The sequence below is a fragment of the Rattus norvegicus genome, chromosome 17 (assembly GCF_036323735.1).
Source record: "Rattus norvegicus strain BN/NHsdMcwi chromosome 17, GRCr8, whole genome shotgun sequence".
NCBI lineage: Eukaryota > Metazoa > Chordata > Mammalia > Rodentia > Muridae > Rattus > Rattus norvegicus.
Window position 1 is genome coordinate 10,385,837 of NC_086035.1, and position 27,593 is coordinate 10,413,429.

General features: G+C 49.1%; 1 protein-coding gene across 4 annotated transcripts in view; it reads right to left on the reverse strand.

Moving 5' to 3' along the window:
- The window catches only part of Hrh2 (histamine receptor H 2), a 41,897-nt gene extending 14,754 nt beyond the window's left edge, over window positions 1-27,143 (reverse strand). For 2 of the 4 annotated variants that reach the window (XR_596619.4, XR_005495238.2), the window contains exons 1-2: window positions 26,804-27,143; window positions 3,688-5,205 (exon numbers count right to left, since the gene is read on the reverse strand). Coding sequence is in view for 2 of the 4 variants with exons in the window: in NM_001413011.1 (NP_001399940.1) it covers window positions 3,688-4,760 (1,073 nt within the window). In the remaining 2 variants the exon portion in view is untranslated. Of the gene's footprint in view, window positions 1-3,687; window positions 6,069-26,803 lie in introns of those variants that run through there. The other 2 variants (NM_001413011.1, XM_063276079.1) reach the window with 2 other exon arrangements.
- Between the last annotated feature and the right edge of the window lie 450 nt (window positions 27,144-27,593).

Below are 27,593 nucleotides of genomic sequence, written 5' to 3' on the forward strand. Positions count from 1 at the left end.
AGATGACAGATTTAAACATATCTGGGCTCTTGAACGAGCCAACATGGGCTTAGGCCGGTGAAGAAAACTTCCCTTCTTAATAACAACAGCTCCTCTAGGGAAGCGTGTCTGTTAGACATGAAGCTCTGGCATGTTGATGGCCATTGGAGCTCCATCTCCAGAGAGGGAACTTGAAACAGTAAGCAAAGCGCCACCCCCCTCCTCCACCCCTTCCCTCTCATCTCCCATCCCCAGTGTAGCGAGACCATGCTGTGGTGAAGGGTCTATGTATGAATGGCTGTCCTACCTAGAGATACTTTTTATGTCATTATCATGTGCCTTCGTTCTTCCAGGCCCATCTGTGACAGCTGCTTGGCGGTGGGCGGCTTGGGGGAGACTTCCCACCCAAGGCTCTGTGACTCAGAAATGGCCCTGGATGCTTCTGTGAGATACGGCCCTGGCACCAAGTCTGGGAGGAGGGCCTGTTGTGACTCAGTGTACATGAAAAAGGGAACAAGCTCTGCCTGAGCTTTTCTAGGGCTCCCCAACTTCCCTCTTTGAGGCTTGGTTTCCTGATGTTTGGAGTGGGTGACTCTGACCACTTCTTAGGGTTCTCAGAGACCTAGGGCAAGGAATTAATTTATTCATCAACCTGCTAGGCACAGTGCTGGCTGTCAGGGACCCAGCAGTGATTAACATGGGCAGGATCTGCCACCCTGGGAGCTTACGGTGTAGTGGGGTAAACACAACCCAAAATGAAGGTGGGATAGCATGTAGTAGCCTAGGAGGTGCTGACCACATGCACAAGAAGAAATTGTGCATTTGCAGGCTCCCAGTATTCAAAGCCTATGGCTGGGTAGACTTTGACCTTCAATCTGAAAGTACAGAAGGGTTGGACCTCCATCGAGTCACTTTTTGAAAGAGCCTGTGTGGTTTTAGAGGGGAGGAAGGCAGACTCAGGGACTGGAGACCACTCTGGCACCTTGCAAGAGGAGGGTTGGAAGGTGAAGAAGGAGGTACCCAACTGGGACCAGGCACCTTGGTCTTTGCCAAGCCAGGGGTGGAAACAAAGGGACTCTGCAGGAATGAGGAAGTTCTCACTCAGAAGTACCGATAGGCTAGGAGCCCAAGCATCTTATCTCCACAGAGATTATGGGAGCAAATGAGTAGGGGAATAAGACCCAAAGGGTCTTTCAGTCTGCTCTGCACTACAGATGGGTTAAAGTCTTCCAGTGCCTTTGCTTCCCCTTCTGGTATCTACAGGAATGAGTCTGAGGTGTCTGTCAAAAGCAGAAACAAGTTCAAGTCCAGGTGTTTGTTGGTGGACAGAGGCCAGGCTTGGAAAACAGACAGGATTGGAATCTTAGTTCTGCCATGTCTGGAAGGGTGGTGGCCGGACACCAGTTGGCTTGTGTGTGGGAAGCTACTGATTCAGCATCACCCTGTGAGAAGCCCTGCTTGTTTGCCCCAGTCAGGGCTATGTGTTGAGAGCACTGGCATCTAATAAGGGTTTAATAAACACATAATAAAAAGCTCATATTTAGTGATGGAATCAGAAGGTGGGATGGGTGAGGTGTCCCTCCACAATGGGGCTGAGGAGGGACAGACAGAGCCTCAAGCTAGAAAGGTAGGACCAGTTAGTTTGGCTAACCTCTCCTGAGGTCTCTACCTTATCTGGCTGTGCCCTGCTCCTCTCCATTCAGGAGAGTCTGGGTCAGTTGCCTTCAAGATTCTTGCAGAATTAAAGGCTTTAAGTGAGTTCTGTTCTTGCCCTCAGACAGAGCAGAGAGGACAGTAAGGAAGCTGGGAGCTGTCTCAGTCAGTACCCAGGGTGACTCTGAGGACCAGAAGAAAATGTGGACATTCAGACTCCACCAGGTGCCCAGTACTCAAAGACTACTCAGTAATGGAGTTTGTAGGAATGTCCTACCATGACTTACTTGGAGAAATTTACTGGACTCTTTGAGCCTTGGTTGCCTGTCCATGAAGTGGAGGGTAGTGGCTAGAGAGCTGCTCTTGCAGAAAACCTAGTTCGATTCCCAATATCCGTGTCAGGTTCTCACACCTGTCTATCACTTTAGTTCTAGGGAATCTGATGCCCTCTTTTGGCCTCTGCAGATAGTAAAGGGAAGGAGCCTGGTGTAACTTAGTCATCTCTGCCAAGTGTGTTAAGAGGCTGCTGATTAATACACAGGCCTAACCAAACAGGACCTTTTTTGTCTCCTGTCTAGTCTATTCCTCCTGCGTCTTTATTTTTCCTCCCAGATCCTCAGCTTTGTGAAAGAGGTGAAATGATGAGATTGAGGGGAGCATTTTACCCATCAGGTGGGGACCAGGAAGTCTCCAGGCATGGGGAGACCCTGTGCTGGCTTGGAGGATGAACTTGATGGGGGGTGGGGAATCCAGAGGCCAGAAAGATAGAATTTGTGACACTGTAGGCAGGGTTCAGGAACAATAAGGTTTTACCAGAGGGAGAGAGGGAGGAGAGGAGCAGGTATGCAGTCTATGGGAGGACCCTCCTGTAGGAGGGTATGGTGCCTGTGAGGATGGACCGGATGGAGCCTAGGAACCTAATGAGGCAGTCTAGCCCCAGCTTTCCTGCAGAACTCAGAGCCTAGCATCAGGGCTTGCAAATAAATGGATAATAAAGGGAATGGCTGGGTCTGCTCCACTGACCAGCACTGTAGGGGGTTAAGGTATGGTCTGTAGAAAGAGAAAGAAAAGCAACCTTAATTGAGCAATTCCTTTGTTAGGTGCTTTTCAAGGCCCTCTTCATGACTCAAGTAGGAGTTGGTTGTGTACACAGCAGCTTCCTCAGTGCCCCAAGACAGTGTCATGGGGTCCCTGTACCACCCTGCAGTGACTTTGTCCCTGGCGAGTTTATTGAAATCTCATTTTGATTCTATTTCTCTTCCCAGCCTGGACAGCTCTAAGAGGTGGACTCTTGCTGTCACTATGCTCCTCATATGCGCCCCCAGCCCCTACTATTACTGCACTCTGCTTACCCAGTGTTCTACAGAATTGGTTTTTTTTCCTTTTAAAGCAGCTGACAAGATTTTGCTTTTCTCTCTCCCCTACCCATGGATCAGTGTGACTCCCTCCTTAAACATCTACAGGCTTCCTCTGCTAGCTCACATCAAAGGGGTCATGATAGCCTCCTCTCCATGGCTCAGATCTACTAACTATGTCCTCATTTCCAAAGCCCAGCTAAATGAAAGCCACCTGTCCCTCGCCCGTGTGTGTCCTTCCCCAAACTCTACATACAAAGCCCATACTTGTGGTTCTACTGAGGCCACACCTTCCAACCTCTGCCATTCTCATTCCCTACCAACTGCGGCACTCCCCAAGGAAGAAGTGATTGGCACATGCTTTTGCATGCTCTCCCGAGGGTATAACTGATCACTCACAACTCCTGAGTGGCAGAGTCAGGCCTTAATCCTTAGGCTACCTGAGAGGAAAGGCAATTTAGTTAGAAAGAAGGGCCTGTGAGTGAGTAGCACTCTGTTCAGGTCCCAGCCCAGTGGCCCTAGGTAAGATCTCTGCTACCTTTAATGCGGCCTTTTAAAACTGAAGGTAAACGTTTTACCTAAGAGAGCCAGCCATTGGGAGGATGAGAGATGATTTCTGTAAAATGCTCATGGAATGGTCTTAGCACCATCTACACTGAAGGTGGGGTGTCTCCCAGCACTTCCAACCCACAACCTTTACCTGATTGGGTTTCCCTGGGGGTGTGTGAGTTCTGTCCCACTCCACACTTGGAGCTTCAAGGGCTTCTCCTCCTGCCATCTACCTTCTCGGCTCTGGCTCCTGGGCAGCAGAGAGTTGTTCAACCTCAGGGAAGTTTTGTGAGAGTTGTGGCTTGCGAACTTGCAGTGGAAGAGCTGTTGGTACGCCGTGCGGAAGTCTCTGTTGAGAGCAGCGTACAGGATGGGGTTCAGGGCTGAATTGGCATAGCCCAACCATAGGACAATGCCCTCGACCGCCTCATTGATGGCATCATCCCCTCTCAGCCCACGGTAAACGAATGCAGTGAAGTAAGGAAACCAGCAGATGATGAACGCTCCCATGACGGCCGCCAGTGTCACGGTGGCTTTGTGCTCTCTGATGGTGGCTGCCTTCCAGGAGCTGATGTGGTTGATCCGTTTGGCCTGCTCCCTGGCAATCTTAAAGATTCTGTAGTAAGTGACACACATGATGAGAAGAGGCAGGTAGAAGGTGACCAGCCCATCCACCAGTCCGTACACCTCATTGACCTGGACTTTGCACTTGAAGGTGTCATTGCCCCCTCTGGTCCCATTTCTGCTGTTCCATCCTAGGTGAATAGAGAGGAAGGATAGGGTGATAGAAATAACCCAAATAAAGACCAAAGAGATGGCAACTCGAACTGGGGTGACCAGCACAGGGTACCGCAGTGGGTCCGTGACAGCGCAGTAGCGGTCCAAGCTGATCATGAAGAGGTTGAGGATGGAGGCCGTGCAGAGCATCACATCCAAGCTGGTGTAGATGTTGCAGAAGACGTGGCCAAAACTCCACTTGAAGGACAGCTGGTAAATGGCAGAGAAGGGCAGCACCAGGAGTCCAAGAAGCAGGTCAGTGGCTGCCAGGGACACAATGAAGCAATTGGTCAGACTGCGGAGCCGACGGTTCAAGCTGACAGCCAGGCAGACGACCACATTGCCAGCAATGGTGATGAGGATGAGCGTGGTAAGGACCACACTGATGGTGACTTTCAATGCCATAGAGTCCAAGCAGCAGGAATGAACTGTGCCATTGGGCTCCATTCTGGGGCCCTGTGGCTTCTACATTCACCTCTTGGTCTTGGCCACTTCTCTTCCAGCTCTGACAATTGGGCTTCCAACCAAGCTAAAGGCAAGTTGGGGAAGGCTTAGTGACTGACCCAATGCTGTTCTAACAATAGATCAAGCTGTTCCTTGTGAAGTGCAGGACATGGATAAGACGAAAGTAAGACAGGGCCTTAAAAGCTCACACCCCAGTCCTTAGCTGGTCTTCCAAGCCAGACTTCTCCCAGGTCTGTAATACATATCTACCTTCTAGGTTCCTCATGGAGTCTGAGGCACTGCTGGATATGTCTTGAAGTGGCTTAGGTTTTATATGCAAGGGTTCACACACATAGGCTGTCATGTCCTTCTCCATGGCTGGTACCTGCTCCCATCGATGACTTAAGGTAGAAAACTATTAGCTACCCTCTCTGGGGGGTCATAGAAGCTGTAAATGTAAAGATTGAGTGTTTAGAACTTCAGAATTATACCAACAGCATGACCTGTTTCAAGGTGAGTCTTTCTAGACATCAATCATGAGATGAGAGATCAGGAGTCAATGGGGACTCTTTTAGGTATCCCTCCTTAGGAAAGACCAAGATGGTCAGGGCACATGATGGATGGTGAAGGGGACCAGGATGTAAGTCTATGGTACCATGAGGAAAAAAAGTGGAGGGGCAGATCTAGGACAAGACTGCTTTCATTTGCCTCTGGTTGCTGCCCAACCCCACTGGTAGACATTTGTCCTCAGTTGATTAAATGATGCATTGGATGAGTAGATAAATAAATGCACTCAATTTACTGAATTATTAAGTGTGGGAAACAGTAAACCAGGAACTGACAAGTTTTTCCGAGAAAGAACCAGGCAGCCTGTATTCTTTTCTTTGTAGCCTGCAGGGTGTTTGCTGAAATGACAACTCTGCTACTGTAGCCTAAAAGCAGCCATGGGACTCTGCTCTGGTCAAGCTTCATGGTGGATGTGGAACTGTAAATTTCATATTGTTTTTTTTCTGCTACAAAATCATCATGATTTCCTTTATCCCCCAACAATCTGGAAAAAAAGCAAGCACAGGGCTAGTCTTGGTTTTGATTTTGTCACCTAATGTCTTCATGATCTGTCAACTCCATCCTTGCGTAGGGTTCAACACCCATGTCTAAGTCTCATTTTTTTTTTATTTAGCAGTGTAAACATTTCTGCTTCCAAGTCAGCTGGTACACAGCTCACTCAATTCTAATGGCTGTATAACAGCCCATCGTGTGACCGGAAGTGGTTACTCTACCACTGTATCACCTTCTCAGGCATTTTAGTGATTTTCCTTCCCTCCCTCTCTCCCTCCCTTTTCCCTCCTGTACACACAATCCCTGACACCCGATCACCTCCACAAATCCCCTCCAGTGGGGACAGCCTATGTTTCTAGCTGATGAGAAACAAGGTCATTCCTTGTTTCATGGCTTGCCCCTTTTACATGAATCCCTCCTGGTTTTTCTGAGCTGCCAGCAGGCTTTCCTGAGGATGGAGACTGTGGAAATCTAAATGACGGTGGAACCCTCTTAGAAGCAAGCAGATCGCCCGCCACAGGACATAAATTCTGCCTCTTCCAGCTCTGGCCTGGAGCTGCTCTGCAATCTGAATACAGATGCAGCCTCTGATTATGATGCCTATGCTGGAGCAAGTACCAGGATTCCCCAGCACCCTCTGCTGCTCCTACTGCCTCAGCCTCTTAGCCCTGTGAGCTGAGCCTCTGGGTAATATTTCTGGAGGAGTTTTTCATTACAAGAAGAGCCCAAACAGCATAGGTCTTACCACCACACTTAATTAACTTTGGAGGGGGAGCAATAACATAGACATTTTTGAGACTCCGTATTTCTGATAATAATTTCCCCTGCATTTCCTTGACAGTTGGCTGTAGGCATTTTGGCATCAGGCTGGCATTCAAGTTAGCATCTGGGAGAGTATTCACATCGGAGTGAGGCAACTCTCAATATGATTAGAAACCCACTCTCTCCCTCCCTCCTGGTTTCAACAATCGTTTCTCTGGGTGTGCTGCAGAGCTCTGGGTGCCGGAGATGCACAGGTGACTGCTATGACTGACGCTTTGTGAGTCTTCCAGGATCAATTTTTCCATCTTTCTATTTAGCATAAGGCTTCCCAGAGTTCCCCCCAAGCATTCTGAAGGGGGGGGGAGTTTGTGTGGTGCTAATTCCATCCCACCCCATGGTCTCTGAATGATCATCTACAGGTAAGCAAGCTGCCAGTGTATCCTTTGAACCATAAGAATCCTCAGTATCAGCGCAGTAGCTAATGTAAAGGTCGCTCCGCCAAACTTTCAAACTGCCGAAGTACTTATGCTCACTGCTCTAAGTACTTAAATGCTCGTTGCGGTAAGTACTTATATGGTTGCTGTGCTAAGAGTATCCCAGGGGCATGCAGGCGGCATCAACTATCTGAGCTGTCAAACAGCCTAGCCCACTCACCCAGGAGGTGAATGCTGTGATCTTTGAACTGAGGGAGGCCCTCCACAGTTCCCCTGTCCCCTCTGTGTGAATATAGGCAGGGCATAGCTCCAAACATATACACATCACTTTATAACCCCCTTTTCTTAATTTCTTTTAAGTGAATAATGGATGTCTCTTTAAAGGATTTAAGGTTTAACCAGTTCCTTTTCCTGTTACTAGCCTGAGGTGATGTAACCACAGTTGCAGGGACATTGATAATATCTTTGTTGGCAGGTGTGGAAGTGGCAAAAATATGGATACAACTTGTTACCACCAGGAAAAGGATGAGTAAACTACAGTGAATCTATACTGGGTAACAGGCCTGGCAGAAAAATATCATGGGATCCTAAGAACAGCCCTAGGGGTAAGAGAAATTGTCTCTGCTTAACTTCATGGGATGGTATGTGATGTGGACAAAGACCCAAGTGATGTCCTCTGATACCTGACAGAACCAAATTCAGACTTAGTCCTACAGTGTGGAGGAGTGGCCTCCACAGGACCATGTATCAGAGGTTTGGCCACCCAGCCTGAGTTGTTACTAGAAGGGGTGGAGGTTTTAGAAGGTAGGACCTACAGAGCGGAAGTGAGGTCATTAGGGCCTACAAAGAGTAAGTGAGGTCATTAGGATAAGCCCAATGAAGAAGGTACTGGAACTTTGATCCCCCTTTGCTTCCTGGCTGCCTTGAGGTGAACAAACCTCTCTGCTATATACTTCTGCCATGATGTGCTATGCCACCATGAGCCCAAAGTCCCCGGGCCAAGAGACTGTAGACTGGCACCTCTGGAGTGATGAGCACAAGTAATCCTTATTTCCTGCTTACCTTAGGTGTTTTCTTTTCCTTTTTTTTGTCACCGTGTGGAAAGCTGACTAGTATATACAGTTCAAGTTCTGGTGGTTTGCCCTTAATGCTCATTCTTTGATTAGACTTCAGTTTTCCTAATCAATTGGATTCCATCATTCATCATCTGTCCTCTACACAGCAACCTGCTGTCCATCCATCCACCCATCCATCAATCTGCTGTCCATCCATCCGTCCATCCATCCACCTATCCATCCATCCATCCATCCATCCATCCAGTCATCCATCCCTCCTATCTTATCCATTCATCCATCCATCATCCATCCACCTCAACCATTCATTCATATACCCATCCATCCATTTATTCATCCATTCCATCCACCTATCCATATCCACCAACCTACCAACCCATCCATCCATCTCACCAACACACCCATCCATCCATCATCCATCCATCCATCCACCCACCCATCCATCCATCCATCCATCCATCCATCCATCCATCCATCCATCCATCCTTTTCCATTGCCCATAGAAAGGGAAATGTATGCACAGTGTGGAGTGTGTACATGTGTGTGCTCTCCTGTGGTTTCCCTACCTTAATGCTCATCTTGGAGCTCAATGGGCCTGGTGACTGTCTGAATGGACAGGTGAGAATGTGTTTATTATTTTATATTGCATATTCCTGGGCAGTTGTGTAAAGCTGAAGGAGTAATATGCACAACAATCTTGTTTATCTTCGATACAGTTTTAAGCAGCTTGACTCTACCTCTCTGTACATGTGACAAAGATATAATATTAATTCAGCCATTTCCTTTCCCATCTCACATGTTGACCACAAATGTTTCAGCTGTACAGTTATGCATTTCTTTTTGATAGCTCCCCATGTTTGCCTTAATGCATTTGAAAGAGATGCTTTCCTAAATATACCCAGGCAGAGTAAGCCCTCAACACACATGCAGAGGGAAGCTTTTGATTTTAGCTGCAGGTGTCCACAGCCTTGTTAACAGACTCATTGTCTGCCCCTCATCCCAGGTGGCCTCCATGGGCAGCACTCGGAAGCAATCAAAGGCTGGGATCTCAGTGGGTCTCTTGGGTACTCTTTATGCCCACTTGGCCATACTGGGCTCTCTGTGGGGAGCTGAGCATGCCCTGGCCAGTTCCCATGACCTGTCTTTGTTGTCTCTTAGTATAGACTTTTGGCTGGGCATTCATGGTGAATGACTCCATCTTCTATTTTCAGTGTCAGCTCCTGCCTGTTGAATACCCGCTGTGCCTCACAACATTCTGAGGTGGAAATGCACTTTCTCTTGGTTCTGAAAAATTCTGTCCTTACTGCTTGGCAAGCTCTCCATCCCTTTCTTGTCCTGTGTGCTCTTACTCTTCTTCCAAGTCCTGGTCTCTTGTCACCTCCTGATCCTTGGGGGTAGTTTTTACTTATGTAATTGCAGTTGTGCCAAGTTCTCTTCAGGGGAAGTGAGAGAGTCGTGGAAGACAGAAATGAGCTAAGAGTGAAAGCAGGTAGCACGTGGAGAAGAGACACCTCTGAGGAGCTTGAGGTGGGAGATGGTGCTCTTTTACCCAGGGTGCATGTTCCTTCTGACAGGGGAAAGGGAGAGTGCACAGAAGGGAAGTACAGTTGAGAAGGCAGTAATGGGACTCCTTGAGGACGTGTTTCCCAGTCACTCATCAGGCATCCCCATCCCCGTGGGTCTGTGTGAGCAGGCATTGATGAAGGTCCCCACCCATCACCATAGATGAGCAGATACCCACACCACTAGGTCTCCAGAGGGCAGTCCGTTTATGTCAGTGTTCATGGACCTGGGGTGGAGAAGTTAGAAACACCTCAAAACCATCTCTTAGGAAACAGTCCAAAGTGGACTCGGAAGCAGGTAGCTACTGAAGCACCATGGCTTCCATTCTCTACAGAAGGACAGAGCATCCCAGGCTTCAGAGCAGCTGCCTCACATGGTGACTGGCAAGGCAACTTGTTATTTAGAGGGTCATGGCTGAAGTGATGCTAAGCCTTCCCAAGAGTGCTCTCCACCCTCTAGGGTTGTCAGGAGATGCTGACATGGAGGTCTGTCTGTCTGGAGCTGGGACTTGGACTTAGCCTCTTGTGGAAGCCTGAGATGAAGGTCCAGGGAAAGGAAAATGGCACATCAGGTTCCAGTTCTCCAGGACCTCAGCACTGGCCAGGGAGGGGCAGTATGGGCTGAGAGGTGCACGGAGACTCAGAGGAACCAGCCCTGAGTGTGTGTGCATGTGTATGCGTGTGTGCATGTGTGTGTGTGTGTGTGTAAGAGTGTGTGTATTGAGTGTATATGTGAGAGTGTATATTGAGTGTGTGTGAGTGTGCATGTGTGTGTTGAGTGTATGTGTGTGAGTGTGCATGGGTGTGTATGTGACTGTGTGTGTTGGTGAGAGTGTATATCAAGTGTGTATGAGTGTGAATGTGAGTGTGTGTATTGAGTGTGTGTGTGAAAGGAAGAGTGTATGATTGAGTGCACATGTAAGAGTGTATAATGAGTGTGTGTGAGTGTGCATGTGTGTGTTGAGTGTGAGTGTGTATGTGAGAGCATATGAGTGCATATGTGACTGTGTATCAGTGAGAGTGTATATCAAGTATGTGTGAGTGTGAATGTGATTGTTTGTACTGAGTATGAGTGTGTGTGAGTAGAGTATACATGTAAGAGTATATATCAAGTGTGTGTGTGTATGTGTGTGTATACAAGGGAGTACAATGTGAGTGTGTTCCTTGAGTGTGAGTGTATATTGAGCGTGTATGTGAGTGTGTATATGAATGTGTGTATTGAGTATATGTGTGGGAGTGAATATTGAGTGTGTGTGTGAGTGTGTGTATGAGGCTATATATGAGTGTGCATGTGAGTATGTGTAATGAGTATGAGTGTGTACATGTAAAAGTGTAAGAGTGTGCATGTATGTGTGAGTGTGTATCAGAGTGAGTGCATATGTGAATGTGCATGTGTGAGAGAGTGTGTGTGTGAGTGTGAGTGTGGGTTGTGTGTTGAGTGTGTATGTGAATTAGTGTGTGAGTCTATGTGTCTGAGTGTATGAGTAAGGATGTATATATACATGTATGTATAAGTATGGATTGTGTTTATGTTCTCACGTATGCATACAGAACACACACTTAGAGAAAGACAGCATTTTCCTGGGTCTGCCCATTATCATCATCACCAATCATCATCATAATTATTAATTATCTATCATTTATTTTGAGAGGAGACTCTCCCTTCATTGTCCCGGATGTCTCTTAATTGATGGCTCTGGCTCTCTCCAGCTCCAGCTGTTTAGCGGCTGGGATCACTAGTGAGAGCCACGTTCAAACCTGTAGACTAATTGACCCAGCAGCTGTGCTTCTGGAAGTTTGTGTCGGGGTCTCCCTGGCACTGCATGTGTTAGCAGAGTCTAGAAAGAACATGAAAGTGCACACAAGAGACTGTGAGGGAGACACCAAGACTAGCTTAGAGTACCTGGGAAGCTCTAAGTGGTGTGTGGGGGAGCCTCCAAGTCACAGAGGAGGGTACCCATGTCTCTAGGGAGGAAATGGGTAGCCACATTAAGGGTGGAAGACTCCCTTCTCACTACCCTCATTTAAGGCCCTTTCCGGACATCTCATTTACTCAAAAACCAATAGTGACATGACTTGTCATGTTGAAAAGGGAAGAGGCGGTATATGCTGAGTGGAAGGGACAGCATACCAGAAAGGAAGTAGGTGACCAGGTCACATTGAGAGGGGATGGAGACGGAGTTGCAATGGGTTTTAGGTTAGGGAGAGGGTGCTTTGTAAGAAGCCCACCACTTCCAAGCTCACACTCCTTCCCTCCACGAGATTCACAGCCAGATGGTCATGTCTGTGACTACGCCATGCTCCCAAAGGTTCCTCTTTCGTCAGAGTAGAAATGACACCGCCTGCCTTGCTTGCAAGATCCAGTGCCTGCCAACCTACCCAGCTGATTGTCAGGAGGAAAATGCAATGGAGGATAGGTGCCCAGATGTTTAGATTTAGTTCCGAGGGCAATAGGGTGACATTGACCATTCAACGAGCAAGTTCAAGATCATCCAGGGATCGGGCAACAGACAGAAAACACCAGGTCTCCCTAGCCAGTCAGCGAGGCTGTTCCACTTGGAAATTAGCTGAGTGTCTACCTCACGGCCTGAAGCAATGCACTGTTTTATTTCCTCTTTGCACAATTCTGTCAGGTGAGGGATTTTTCTTTTCGCCACTTTACAAAGGCGGAAATCAAAGCTTAGAAGTTGTGGCGCTTGCCCAGAGTCTCAAAACCAGTAAGAGGGAAAGTCAGGATTTGAGCCCAGATCTGTCTGCCTCCACAGTCCCTATTCTTAGCTACTCTGTATTTAGCTTTTCAGCAGACAAAGGCCGGTCGGCCTGAATGCCTGTGTTTGCAGCTTCAGCTTCTTCAAAAGACTCCCTGAAAATCACGGTCTCTCTCTCTCTCTCTCTCTCTCTCTTTCTCTCTCTCTCGTTTCTTTGTTTCTTTTCTTTTCTTTTCTGGTGGTTGGGTCAGTAGCTGTGTCCTCATACATAGTGGGTGGGACATTTGGTCATGGCCTTCACTGCAGGAAGACATCTGGTAGAAGCTGTTGCCCAGCCTCACAGGGCTTTTCATTCCACCCCCTTTGTTTCTTTGGAACATGGGTGATTAAAAGCAGAACTAGCTTTTGCTTGTCCTCATGTCACCTTGTCCAAGGATGCACTCCCCCGCAACACACACACACACACACACACACACACACACACACACACACACACACACACCAGGCCAATCGAAAGGTGAGCCTATCTGAATGTCATCTGGAATCTGGGGCAAAGGTCTGTAGCTGCTGCTCTCGGCCCAGGTAGACAAGAGCCTCGCCGCCGCTTAGCCAGGTTCTCATCCACACAGAGCCGGGTGATGGCTTCAAAGTGATCTCTTTAGAATGATGGATGGACCCAAGAGGGAGAAGGTGACTTTGACTCAAAGCCAAGACAGTGACCATTCCCATGTGTCAGTCACCTACCCAGGTGGTAACATATCTGCAGCAAGACAAATGTTATCAACACAGGACAGGTAGTGAAACTGAGGCTCAGAGAGAGCACATCACTTGTCGAAAGCCACACATAGCCAGTGACAAGACCGGCAGGGCTTTGTACAAGATCGAGGTCAGAGCGTGAGCATCTAAACCTCCCCACATCATCCGGATTCTGGGCAGCTCGGCTGTCATGTCTCCTTTGTGGTGACATCGGCTTGGCATCTGGCAGTAGTGCGTGGCGGTGGCCAAACCATACCTGGGGGCAAGGCCCCTTAGTTTTTTGTTTGTCTGAGAAAGTGGTTATTTCTGTTTCATGCCTTTTCCCCCTTGAGCTGAAATTCTCATAAGCCACTGTTTCTCATAAGCACAGCCCAGCAGCTTTGGACAGCATTATCACATTGCACATGAATCCAAACCACAGCAAGAAGGAGATCCTTTCCTTGTTGGCCCCTCCCCCACCTTGGTGACCACCGGGCTACTTTCTGTCTATAGACTTGGTTGTCTATACATTTGTCTGTCTGTCTGGAATCGGGAAGTAGGTCCCTGAGACTTCTTTTCTATTCTGCTTTTGCCCAGCCTTCAAACACATTGTTCAGAGAACTGTTCCGTGAGACACATAAGCGTTACTCTTAACTCCCTGCCCCTCCTTCACACCAGCGCTCCACCACACACAGGCCAGCCTGGTGTCTCCTGCCTCTGTATCTAGCCTCTCCTCTCTGTCACCTTCCATTGCTGCTGCCACCAACTCTGTGGCTACTCAGCTGGTGCAGTTGTATTATCTCAGCACAGGTGACCGTTCTGAGGAGGGGCCCACCAGACTCCTCTCCACTGTACAGCCCACCTAACCTTCTATATAGCATTTACATAGCATAATTTTTAACTACTTAATTTTTTGCAACAAAATCTCAGGGCCGGGTTGACTTTGAATTCATCATATAGGAGAAAATGATCCTGAATTCTTGATTCTCCTGCCTCAGCCTCCTGCTTATGCCTGCCTGGCTCGTTTTCCTGCTTGTTGCCACTCTCCATTGGAGTGTGAACTGTCAACTGTTAGGACTTAGAGCCCTATTATCTTGCTCCCTGAAAGGCAATAGGAGATCACCGACTATTAGGTGGAGTAGCCAAATACACCATTGCCACATAGTAACACCCCGTTTATCAGGCACTTGGAACTGTCCAGCTACATTGTAGCACCTTTTACACGTGTGTTTTTTCTCTGCTGCAGTTCTGCTCGTCTGTTTTATAGACTTGGAATTGAAGTGTTCAGGTCAAAGCGGACCAGGAGCGTGGGCTGACATTCGGGGTGGGTGGGGGTGGGGGTGGGGAAGACCTGGTGAAAGACAGGAGCTAGAGGGAGGCAAGGCTTCTGCCTTGGTCTCAAGGAAGTAAAGCGGAGACCTCCCCGCTTAGGCAGAGAAGCCCAAATCCCCACCACCTTGGGGGATAAAAGCCTTGGGGCAGGAGCCGGGGTAAGGAGGGTAACCTACTGCAAATTTGGATCCCCGGTCTAAGTCCTGGTGCGACACTCACTTTATACTCTGTTTCCTTGGCAGAAAAATGAGGAGACAGGCTTAGAACATCTTGAGTTTCTCCAAGCTCTAAATACATGAAGAGAAGGAAGGATGGAAGGGAGGGGGAGGAAGGAAGAAAGCAATTACGAGTCTTCCAAATAAAAAATATGAGAGAGCTGAATGGAATCCAAACACAACCATCCCCTAGCACTCCTGAGGCCCTTTTACAACATGCTCAAGAGACAGCCATCTTAGGTCTCCTTACATAATTCCGCAGATGGAGAGCCTCTTATAAAACTTTTCCCAGGGGTTGGGGATTTAGCTCAGTGGTAGAGCGCTTGCCTAGCAAGTGCAAGGCCCTGGGTTCGGTCCCCAGCTCCGAAAAAAAGAAAAAAAAAACTTTTCCCAATCAGTCATTTAGAGCCTTGTCCAGGGCCCTGAATACTTTCTGTTGGAAACCATACTCCCCGGGATGGGGAGAGCATTGCAATTTATGCTCATTCCAAAAAAAGGGGAGCATGGATGTGGCTAGGTGGCTAATACTATGTTTGTGGTTGTCTGGCTACAAGCTGCCACTTGCAGTGTGTTTTCTTCTCTGGTAGTTTTGATCCGGAACTCAAACTTTTCTATTTTTTGTATGTCCGTGAAACGCTCCAAGTTCCCCCTTTACAGGCAGCTCTGGTGCCATTCAGGCCTTCATATTTCTATGCACTCAGGTCTGCCTGATGGATGCACCTTCTCGCCCTCACCATCACCTCATCACCTCAGCCGTCATGGACCCCTAATCGTTCTCACATCACCACCACCACCATACACCCAGGGACCAGCTACTTTCTGCTCTCCTCTCTGCACCAAGCTCATTCCTTGAGAGTTTGCCCTTCCAGCAGGGTACAGATTAGATGACAGGACAAAGCCCTGTGGTTGGCTGGGCCACTTTATAGGTATCAGAAGCAAACAAAGCTAACCCTTGCCAAGAACGTTCCCACTTAGGCAATCCTCTGTGCCTTTGCCACCCGCTTCCCCAGCCTCTCCACACACATTACCTCAATGGGAGGTCTATAGGAGAACTGTGTGCTGTGGACAGGGATACCAGAGTCTTCCCATTTGGCAACGTGACCCAGAGAAACCGGCTACTTTGGTGGAGGCCATGTAACTGATGATACAGGGTCAAGAGCCAGCCCTCTTGAAACTCAACTTCTTATGCTTCACCCCATCTCCCTCCCTCCGTCTCCCAAACGTCAGTCCCTCATCCATCCCCTTATGATCCTTACCAAATTCACAAATCATTATGGCTTTATTTTTTTAACGTGACATTCTCCCCTCGAAGGCGTCCAAATTTTTGCAAAAGCAGTTGTCTAATGATTCATTCCATAGATGGATAGGCCCCCTCTCCCACAAATGGGCCACCCCAACAATAAGTGCAAATGACAGCCAATGTTATTGACGCCTCTGAGGCCAGTCCAAAGGGTTACTGGTCTACCTTGGAAAGGTGGTGACGCTTTAGATGGTAGCACTTGACAGGTGTTTTCTCGGTGTTCAGAGGAAGGTTTCCAAGGCACCCGGGCATCTGTTGTATATGTGCCACATATCACCTGAATCTATTTCGGGTGAGCCCCCTAGGGCTGCCTGCTCTGTACCAGGGGAGTTATCTCACCCTTCCTAAGGAGCCAATAGCATAGAGTGAGAAGGTGAAAGCCTGGTCTGTATCAGATTCTGGCTTAGCGCCGTCTCCACTTTGCTGCTGGGAAGGCCATTGACCTCTCTGAGGCTGTGATTCCATCCACATTGGTTCATCACAACCCACTGCTGAGAGGAGGAAAGTGGGCGTCCGGGCCATGGCCGTGTGAGGGACACCGAGGCTCTTCCACAGATGGCGTGCCTCATGCTTGCTGTCTGCTTCTCTCTTACAGAAGCTTATTTGAGGTCCCACCTTGTCTGAGAGTGAAGGCAGCCAAGGTCACCAGATGGAGAGAGGCAGAGCGAGCCTAAAACAAATCCGTCTAGAACAGCCTGTGGGCTGGGAACGGGGCCAGGGCAGGCAGGGTGGGCCTGAGTTTGGATTGGAAGGTGGAGAATGGCTGTGAGGGGGAGAAAGTGGATAGGAAAGGGAGCCCATGCTGGAAGGGGTCACTTTGGTAACAGTCCCCTCATGGTGGCAGTAGTAGTAAGGGAGAGGGGTGAGGCCAAGTGGGAGGGGTGGATTATTACAGAGATAGAACCCTACCCTGGGGCCAAGGTATGATCAGACTCTGATGTATTCTACACAGGGAGAAGGTTCCTGAGACATCAGTAGGGGAGACTTGTTACATTCTGCTGAGGAGATCAAACCCACATAGGGCTTCTGAGCCTATCAATCCTTGGAGGTTCTTCTGATCTATGTTCTCAGAGGCTTCTGGCCACACCAACTTGAAGTCACATAGGACCAGAAGTACTGTGACTGGCCTGTACCCAGAGAGGGTTTGGGAAAACAAGCCTGGATAGGACTTTTGTAGTCCTAAAGTGTCTGGGCTTTGGTCAGTGGCACATAGGGGATGGACTCCCATTGTGAACAGAGTAGACTCTTGCAGGGTCTCTGTGGGCTCAGGTATGTCATGGTGTGAGGGAGGAAAGGATGGCAGAACTGAGGGCTTATGGGATCTGTACATCCTCTGATGCTGAACTGAGAAAGTAATCCCTGAGGTGCAGGAATTCCACATAGTGGCCAGACTATCTCCCCTTCATTATCTCCAAAGACAGAGCTATTATTCTTGCCCCCTTCAGGAACATAGATCTTCCTTGGTGTACTTATATGTGTGTGCAATAAGTAAGCCAGTGGCTACATATATTTTAGTCTACTGAAGAGTTATTGGGCTTAAACAATCTTTATAGTTTTTTAAATGCCCACTTTTATCATCGGGAGGTAAAATGGAAATTCAGAGTTAGTTTCTGGCTTGCTATGGCTTGACTTAGTAACTTTATTTCATGACGAGGAGGAGCGAAACATACACTTCTAGAACAACACAAGAAATCCCATGAGGCGGGTGGGCCACACTTGATAAGGCAGGCTTTGTGCTGGATGCTATCTGCCCAGCTGGAGGATGAGGTTAGTGTCCTGGTCGATCCTGTCTATGGGAAGCTGGGCTCCCCTGTGGCCTTCTTAAGACTGGAAGCATCTTCAGTATCTTCTGTATGCTACAGGCTGACCGTGATACACTCACTGCCGTCAGAGATGGCGCCTAAGGAAAACAGTTCCAAGTCTGTCCTCATGCTAGAGGTCACTTGGAGCAGACCTACCAGGCAGGGATATCAGATATCTGGTCTCTGAGAGGCTGGGATTTGCCATTTTGAGGCCGCGGTTCCTATGGTTTGTGCAAATGAGGCTATGTAGACAGTTTCTACCCAGCTAGATAATCGTGAAGTCTTCGAGGTTCTTTAGCTCAGGCCTCCCTCAGATCTGTCACCTAGAAGAAGTTGTCCCTGTGCAACATCATCTGTCCTAGACAGTGTTCTGTTGCTATGAAGAGACACCATGGCCAAAGCACAAGAATACCAGAGAGTTCTACATCTGGATCCGCAGGAAGAGAGAGTTCACTGGGCCTGACTTGGGCTTTTGAAACCTCAAAACCCACCTCCAGTGATATACCTCCTTCAACAAGGCCATACCTACTTTAGTGAGGCCACGCCTCCTAATCCTTATCAAGTAGTGCCACTCCCTGATGACTTCAAATATATGAGCCTATGGGGGGGGTGGAAGGGGCACTATTATTCAAATCACCACATCACCTGACCTGTAAGGGGTCAGGGGGCAACTGTACCTCAAGTCCCAGCATCTCCAAGCTCACAACAGTGCATCAGGACTGTGGTTTGCCTACAATACAAGCCCGATTCCTGGCCCACATGGATGCCTGCCTTCCTGCAGCTTCCCACCACCAGCATTTGCTCTTTCTCCTCTGGCGTCTCATTCTGTCCCCTCATTCTTCAGCTCTCTTAGGCCTCCAGTACCTTGCCTACCAGATCTTGCCCAGCGATCATACTTGTGGCCTAGACACCTGTCTTCCTTCACAAGCCCACTCAGCCACAGAATATTCTGCGCCCTCAACAGTGGCTTGGACGTTGAGAGTGACTGGCATGCTCAGTACTCCAAGGGCAGTTGAGCCATTTATGCTGCATCAGAAGCGCCATGCCTATTACTGTCGCGGGTTGGAAACTATAAACTATCAGGTAGAAGTGCTTGTGCTTAGGTTTAAAAACCTCGTCAAGAGTCAAATTATGCATTTCTATGAACTTCCATTCTGTCTGTGTTAAGCAGCGGAGAATACCACCAAATACTGATGAGTGATTGGGTTGTAATAACTGTTTTTTTTGGGGGGGGAGGGTCACTGATACCAATTATTACATCCCATGCACATTTCTTTCTCCATTGATAATTACTACTAGCTACTTCAGAGCAATTCTTACAGTGTGGGATAGCATTTACATGCTCCCCTTTGGGACAACAATATGAGTACACAGATACTATGAATATAATGAAAACATGAGTAAAATACAGCAGAATCTTTTATCTGTAGTGTTTTCTCCTTTGTAATCACCCACAGCCTGGAAACGTTAATGAGAAATTCAAGAGATAAGCAAGAAATCAGTAATAAGTAATTAAGTTTTAGCTGCCTGTTAATTCAGGTACAGTGGTACATACCTATAGCCCCAGTATTTGGAGGCCTCAGGCAGGAGAATTGCAAGTACACTGGCTTAGAGAGCCCATCTCGAAAGCAAACAGCAGAAAACCCTCTGCTGCTCTGAGTCGCATGATGAAGCCTCATCAATTCTATCTGGGATTAGAGATCAGCTCTAATCCCTTTGTCCATAGAGTCCACATGGGCTGTGTCCCTTAACATCCACTGTGTATGTTTGGAGTCAGGGAGTGCTGTGTCCAGGGGGTTGGCCACTAAACAGCTATGGCCACTCTGGGCCCAGAGCCCTCTCATTACATTTTTTCAAGAGGAGCTAGAAAGCTGATATAGACATGAATCTTTTGGCTTTAAAAACAAGATGTCCTCATTTCCAGCGTATTCTCCTCTTAAAATGTTGGCCCCCACAGGCCTTGATTGCAGGACATTGAGAAATCAAGTCAGAACGAGGCTGCAGCGGCGGGGGAGGGGGGATTGCCATTGACATCCTGTTAGCTTCGGACCCTGAGTCTAAAAATCTAGCCTGCCTAGATAAGATGGATATAGCAAAGAAGTGCAGGCTGACAGGAACCGGATGTAGATCTCTCCTGAGAGACACAGCCAGAATACGGCAAATACATAGGCGAATGCCAGCAGCAAACCACTGAACTGAGAACAGGACTCCTGTTGAAGGAATCAGAGAAAGGACTGGAAGAGCTTGAAGGGGCTTGAGACCCCATATGAACAAAAATGCCAAGCAACCAGAGCTTCCAGGGACTAAGCCACTACCTAAAGACTATACATGGAATGACCCTGGACTCTGACCTCATAGGTAGCAATGAATATCCTAGTAAGAGCACCAGTGGAAGGGGAAGCCCTTGGTCCTGCCAAGGCGGGACTCCCAGTGAACGTGATTGTCGGGGGTAGGGCGGTAATGGGGGGAGGATGGGGAGGGGAACACCAATAGCGAAGGGGAGGGGGAGGGGCTAGGGGGATGTTGGCCTGTAAGCCAGGAAAGGGAATAACATTTGAAATGTAAATAAGAAATACCCAATTTAATAAAGATGGGGGAAAAATCTAGCCTGCCAGGCAAGATGAGCTCACTGGTGTAATGGAGGCAAGACCATTATGAGAGTAACTAACGGGCTTTTTTTTGTTGTTGTTGTTCTTTTTTTTCCGGAGCTGGGGACCGAACCCAGGGCCTTGCGCTTCCTAGGCAAGCACTCTACCACTGAGTGAAATCCCCAACCCCACTAATGGACTTTTGATTAGATTAGATGCCTACTCCCCAGGGGGGAGGGCAATTCACTTCTACCACCGCATACCCACCAAAAGCCTGTGGCTGGGGAAGGCACACGCCCTAATAAGAAGCAGTTACTTTATCTTGCTAAATGGACGTGATGTTGCCCATCAATAAACGCTTCTAAACTGCCGTGCCGAGAGGGAAAGGCGCGGAACCCTGAGCCGGGCATGGCACGTCTTGAACTGACAGCCGAGGTACAAGATGGATACAAGACTGGGCCCAGCGACAGTCTGTCATGGAAGGGGCTCATAGGTCCCCGCCTTTCCCAGAACCTGCACCTAGTAGTAGTGCTACTTGGTTGGGAGGATCCGTCTCTTCAACGGTCTAGCATGGGTAAACTTCCCACCTAAACAAAGTCTTACTCATCCTCCTGTGAACAGCATCAACGAAATTCATTGGTGTGTGCGCAGGTGTATGTGTGCACATACACATAATACACCACACACACACACACACACACACACACTTGTGAAAACAGAATGCCTAATCAGAAAGAGGAAGGGAATCAGGGAGAGTGGGAAAGGGTCAAGAGAGATGATAATGGTTGTGTGAAAATAATTGAAACCTAGTTATGCATGCATGAAACACATGCATGGGAAAAATCTTAACGGAACCCACTGTTATGTAATTAATAACCACTAGTAAAACATGGGGGGGGGGAAATAGGCTCATTCAGAGGAGCAGACATCCTGTGGGCTGTGTGAGCATCTCCTGGACAGGTGATCTCTGCATGTCCTCTTGTGTCCTGCAGAGTCCGGAAGGCTCCCTGGCTGACACTGTCCTACTGTAAACGCCTTTTCGGGGGTCATCATTGCTTGGCGTCAAATTCATTGGCAGTAGTTTGAGGGAGATGGATGTCCTCTCCTGCTAGGGCAGCAGGCTGACACGTGCTCCTCTCTGGCTGTGTATGTGGGAGGCCCAGCTGAGAGATGCCTGACTCTAGCTATGGGTCTCCTGGGTAGAGTATTTTTGTTTCTGGGAATAAACCATAGTAATGCTGCAGCTGGGATTCCTGCTCTGGGCTGTAATGTGGCCTCGGTTTCCTCACTCCCCCCCCACACACACTTTCCTTCTACACTGTCTGTCCTCAGGTCCCCAGAAGGCTTCATCATTCTTGGCTCTCTGCATTTTGATTCCTTTATTTCTTTGCCATCCAGAACCCTGGGTCTGAACCGACCTCTCTGGCTTCCTCTATCCCGCGTCTCCTGGAATTTTGTGTTTGGATGCCAGCTCGTACCAACCTGGTGCCTCCCCTGTGGTGGCAGACACCTCAGGAGCCTGGCATTAACTGCTTCCTATTGCTCTCCACTTACAATTCCTGGCCTTCATCTCTGCTCAAGGTAAAGGTGGTGAGCCGGGGCAGCACCAGTGGGCATGAGGTCTGTGCCCTCCTCCATTGTCTGGAGGAGTGGCGTTTTGGAAAATGCAAACTCGATTTCTTCTGTGAGAGCCTAGACTCCCATGGGACTTCCACAGCCTCCTTGGCAGTGAAGGATTGAGGTACTGTAAACTGTGCAACCCTTTCCCACCCCCTGCCCTGCAGACATCGGATGATACCTAACTGTTCTAACTGTCCCCAAGAACGTCTGGAAGTTCTGCAGTCCTGAGCCTCTGGAAGTTTTCGGTGTCTACCTGGGCTATGCGGCCACTCTTTGTGCTCCCATCACCGCCAAGGCAGTTTTTGACGTCTCTGGAGGTGACTTCCGCTGGACAGTGGGTGCTTGGGTCTCTCATGCATGTGTCACTTGGCTGAAAGGCTGCCCTGCCCCTTGGCAGCAACATCACCGTCTTCCCCACTAAACAGGCATTCTCAGGCTCACGCCACATTCACCCATCTCTGTCTTCTGTGACCTGCTCAGGTTGGGTACATGGCAGCCTTAGAGAGTGTTTTCTGAACACCTCAGTAAATGAGTGGCTAGCTCTGGTTTGGATGCTTGGAGGCTCTTCTATTGAGAGAAGCGGGCAATTTTAGAGTTGACAGAGACCACAACAGTCAGTTTCTGCTGGACCTAGAAGTAGTAATGATCATTTCCTGCTAGTTTTTGAGGCTGAAAACCAGGCCAAGCTCCCATATACTCCAAGAGAATGCTCCCATGTTCACCTGAAGAATGCTCCCATGTTCTCCTGGAGAATGCTCCCATGAGGCTGGTAGCAATTGGCCACTCTACCTTCTCCAATTCATGCCCAACATGGGCCTAGACAGCCTTCTCTCACTGTGGCCAGGCCCACACCCTTCTCACTACACTGTCAACTATGGGCTGAGTTGGAAAACCCATCTGAGATCGGTCAGTGATAGGCCTCTATGGTTTTTCAGATCAGTCTAGTCACCCGAGGCCCAGAGAGGAAAATCGACTTGACCAGGATCGCAGAGATGGGGGAAATGTATATTCACACCTGAAGTCAAGTTTGTGTCAGGTAGGTCAGAGTGACCAAAGAAAAGTTAGAGATGGTTTAGGAAGCATCTTGGCTAGCCTGGAGTTTGAGAAGCCAGGAAGTGTCCCTCTGAGGATACCCCTGGACCTGCTGTGCAAGGGGCAAGATGGGTAGAGGAAACACGCAAAAACCAGAGAGCGAGTGAGCTTGCTGCTTTGAGGCCAGTGGAGAGAGGAGAGCCCAGCCATGCCATGGCTGCTTGGTCGAGATCTGTGGACTTTGCAGTACAGTCTAAGTAAGAGAGTGCCATGAGAAGGTTTACCAAACAACAGGCACAAACGGGATCCAGGAGAACCCAAATCAACTCACCCTTCTAGTCCCAAGTACATACTTGGCCAAAACATATGTGTCCCTCCAAATGGCCTGTACCCAAGAGCTCATAGCAACACTCTTCATAATAGTTCTAGAATGGAAACAACTCAACTGCCCATCAACAGGCCAACAGATAAATAAAAGGTGGCACCCATAAAATGGAATCTAAGTTAGCTCTAACAAGGCAGGCGGCTCTGACACATGTTCCAATAGGATGGGCCATCAAAACATGGCAGGACAGGTCCAGAATAGAAGGGCTTATAGAGACAGACAGACATACAGACAGACAGATCAGTCGGCATTTGGGGTAGGCTCATTCTTTGCTGAGGTGCTGGAAGGGTCCTGGGGTTCGTCCAGCAGTGTCCCTGGCCTCTATGGCTAGATGCTAGAACATCATTCCTGACCTTGTCACATTCAAAGACCTGCAGTTGATGAAAAGGTCCCCTGGAGTATTAAATGGTTCTCAGTCAAGCACCACCTTCCTTGGGGGTGACCCTTACGGAATCATTTGAGTATCTCACCCTGAGGTCTCCAGTGCTGCCTTACATCCTGCATGTTGGTCCAAGGGCTCCTTCTATCCCATCTGGGCATTCCCTTTAGAGATGGTGCCTTATGTCGGAGTCCTAGAATCCGGCACAGAAACCATCACTTTGTGGTCACCCAGGAGCCATTGTATGGTCTGTGTGGGCCAGGGTATCTCTTCTCACAGGGCTGTGGGATGGCCACTTAGGTGCTGAAGAGCACGCTGAGCTGTTGGCATTAATAATTTGTGGTTCCTTCTTCTCCCACGCCATCGCCGGGTGTGCACGTGTGGTTCTGTCGTGGCAAGAACACACCTGCTAGCTATGTGAGGGAACTGGTGAGAAAAGACAGGGTAGATAGGTCCCCTAGTCTCCACCCTTAGGGTTCCCCAGGGAGGTGCTTACCCATTTGTATGAAACACAGAAGAACTGTGCACCCCAGTAAATGAGAACTGGGGACAGGTGGCATCAGAACAAGATGGGAAACTAGATGGTGACCGACTCAGTTTGGCAAACGCTGCTTCTGAGGACACTGTCTACAGAGGCCCTGGAAGCCTCAGAGGTGGCCTGCCCATTGACAGAAACACCTCTTTCATTCACTCCCTCTCTTCCTTCAGCAAGACTACAGCCCTGGAAGCCACAGAGGTCTCGGTGCTGATTGCTGAAGTGTGTGTTCCTTGCAGAAAATCAGGAAAGCCCGGGGGTCAACTCTGCCCCCAATCCCGCCACCCCGGGCAAACATCATTAACCTTCTTTTAGTCCCTCTCCACATTTTTGAAAGCTTTTGTCTCAAATCCAGGGTCATGCCATGTCTGCAATGGATAAGGGTGTCCCCACTCATTCAAAACTGTTTTTAGTAAAAACTTGTCTGCCCCAATTGTTGGACATGTAGACACTTTCTGAGTTTTGATAACTGTCGTGAGGACTGCAGTAATCTTCGTTCTCATCCCATCATTTCATTTGGATGGATGTACTCTTGTTTTAAAACATTTTTGGCAAATAGCCTTTTTGGCCTCTGCTGCGACCCTTACCCCATTATCAGGGATGTCTTTCTCAAGGATGTACTAAATCCTCCCGATTGCAGTTTAACCCTGCTTTTACCTCCTCGGGGCTGTTGGCGGAGTGGGACCACAGCTGGGTTTGTTTTCCCCACGGACGTGACTTCTGGAGAGAGTGTCTCTAAAAAAAGAGCGTTTGCCAGATTGAATCTGTCACCAGATTTTTGTCTTCTGTCTTGTCCCTTCAATTCAGATGTCACTGTCAGTTGGATGACGCGGATTGAGTCGACGCAGTTCGTACAAGTTAGCCATTAGTCCAGGACAGAGGGAATGTGCCTGCCTAAGAACCCAGGGGAGCCATCTAGGCTGAGACTGAAGGGGGTGGGGTTCTTAGGGACAGGGTGACACAGGGCAGAGTCAGGTGCAGAGGTGAGGCAGTGTGGTATCAGCTTTCTGCGGGACAGGGGGACACTGAGCAGTGACCTTTGTTCCTTTAGAGGCAATGCTTGGTGAGTATACCCAGCTCTCTGACAACCATTAGTCACTTCTAGTAAGTGTGCTGCCACTCCTCTCATTGCACGTGAGACAAGGAGGGAACCATAGCGATCAGGCGTACATACTGGGTGCCTATGTTATGCATGGTCGTGGTCATATTTAATGGCCAGGGCTAGCATGATACAAAGTAGTATCACCCTGCAGCCAGGAGGACGGGAGACCAAACGGCACAGCGGGGACCGCTGGAAATCCCTTATTGTAGAGAACCTCGGTTCCTCCGCCTGAAATAGGAGGTTAACCAAGTGGTTTCCAGAAGTACCGTGATGACTCTTTGTCTGAATATTATACACCTGATGTGCCTGGCGCCAGGCCTGCCCACAAACGGTATCTTTACTCTTTTGAGTTCTCCCTGAAGCCGGCTCAGAGATCGGTTTCATAGTCCTGGATAACCTTCAGGGAAAGCAAACATGTTTGTAGAAACTCATAACTCTCTCTTATAATTAAGAGAGCAGAGGGTTGGCCAAGACTCATCTGAGAGATGTCTCCTAAAAAAAAGATGCCTTGCGATGTGTTTGAGGGGAGGGGAAGAGGTGGGGCGCCTGGGACTTGAACTAAACCCCTCTCCATTCCCTGGGCCTTGCTTCATGATTAGCTACATATATGACCTCCAGATAAATAGTGCCAAGGCTCGGTAGACGCCAAAGATAGTGTATGACAGTGACCCATGGGAACGCCTCAGCTTACGGATGTGAGTGTCAGAGGGGGAAACTGAGGCTTCCAGGCTCAAGGTCACTGGGTTTCTCAAGAGGCCAAAACCAGAGTCAAGGCCACTTCCCAAGTTGTACTACCAGAGAACAGCTACTGGATGTCCCTGATGTCCAGGGCATCTACCAGAAGAGCTACCAGAGTCCCTCCCAGTCTAGAGCAGGGAACTCCTTTCTCCCCAGCATGGGGTAGCAGCCCAGAAGGACTTAGGCAAAGCGACCTGTTCCTGATAAACTAGACATCCTCGTTCCTGTCAGCCCCAGACGCTCCACTGGTGCTGGGGAGCTGAAAGTCTCTCCAAGCTCCCACCATATACATTAGGCGAGCCACACCACCGCCCACAGGGCACAAAGCAAGCCTTTAGTCGCAGGTAGATTTTCAGATTCACCCTAGAGGGCACGGGAAGTGTGAGGCTACCCTGGCATCCCTCACATCCGCGGGATGAGGCTGCAAACCTAGCCTCTAACACCCCTTTGCGGGTGGGTATGACCCTTAAGGGTTACAGGGAGGAAACCGAAGTAGAGGCATCAGCCCAAGGTCAGGTGCTTGCTGTGTGCTGCGCTGCCTGAGGTCGACTTGGAGACGGGGTAGGCAGGATTCTGAAGCAGGCAGCTAAAGCGGCCAAGTCACAGCCTGGTCTCCGCGCAACCCCACCCGCGTCCCCATCCCGAGGCGACGTCTGCCGGGAGGGCGTCGGTCACCTTACCTTACCTGGTGCTGCTGCTGCTGCTGCTGTGCGCCACTGGCTGCACCGGGTCGCTTAGGACCGCGCGCTCGCACTGGCTGGGGCAAGGATGGAGCTGTTGGCGAGCGCCTAGCACCCACTTCCTCGTCCCCGCCCCCAACTCGCTCCTCCTCGTTCTGAAAGCCGCTCCTTTCCTCAGCGCTTTCTCCCATATTCATCTTCCCCTCTTCCTTTCTCCCCCTTCTTCCCCTCTTCTCCTTCTTTCCTCCGTCCCTCCCGTTCTTGCTCTCTCTTCCTCCTCCCTCCCTCCTTCCCAACCCCCTTTTCCTTCTCTGGGTACTTTCAGGCCTCGCTCTTCTTCCTTTCAGACGGTCATCTGTCACGCCCCTCCACCACCAACACACACACACACACACACACACACACACACACACACACACACACACACACACACACACTGGCTTCCTCCTGTCCTTATTCTGGGCAGCTCCCTGGCCTGAAACCCTGCCCACCTGTGTGCACACTGGCGTTGTGAGAGGGGATGCCCAGTTATGCACCACTCTGGTTTGAGAACACTAGGCCAGAAATCTGGTGAGCCCTTCACCTGAGTTCCACCAGGACCTGACCACTCCAAGAATGGCAAGGCGTGAGAGAAGGAACAATGTTTTTTGAGAAAATCTTAGAATATCCTGGGATCCTGAAAGCCGGAGGTAGATCTCACTTAGCCTAGAGGTTCGAGTGGAAAGAACCGGGAGGGAGTTGGGGCTTGGAAGCAGGACAAATAAAAACTATCCAGGTAGAATGTCCCACCTCCTG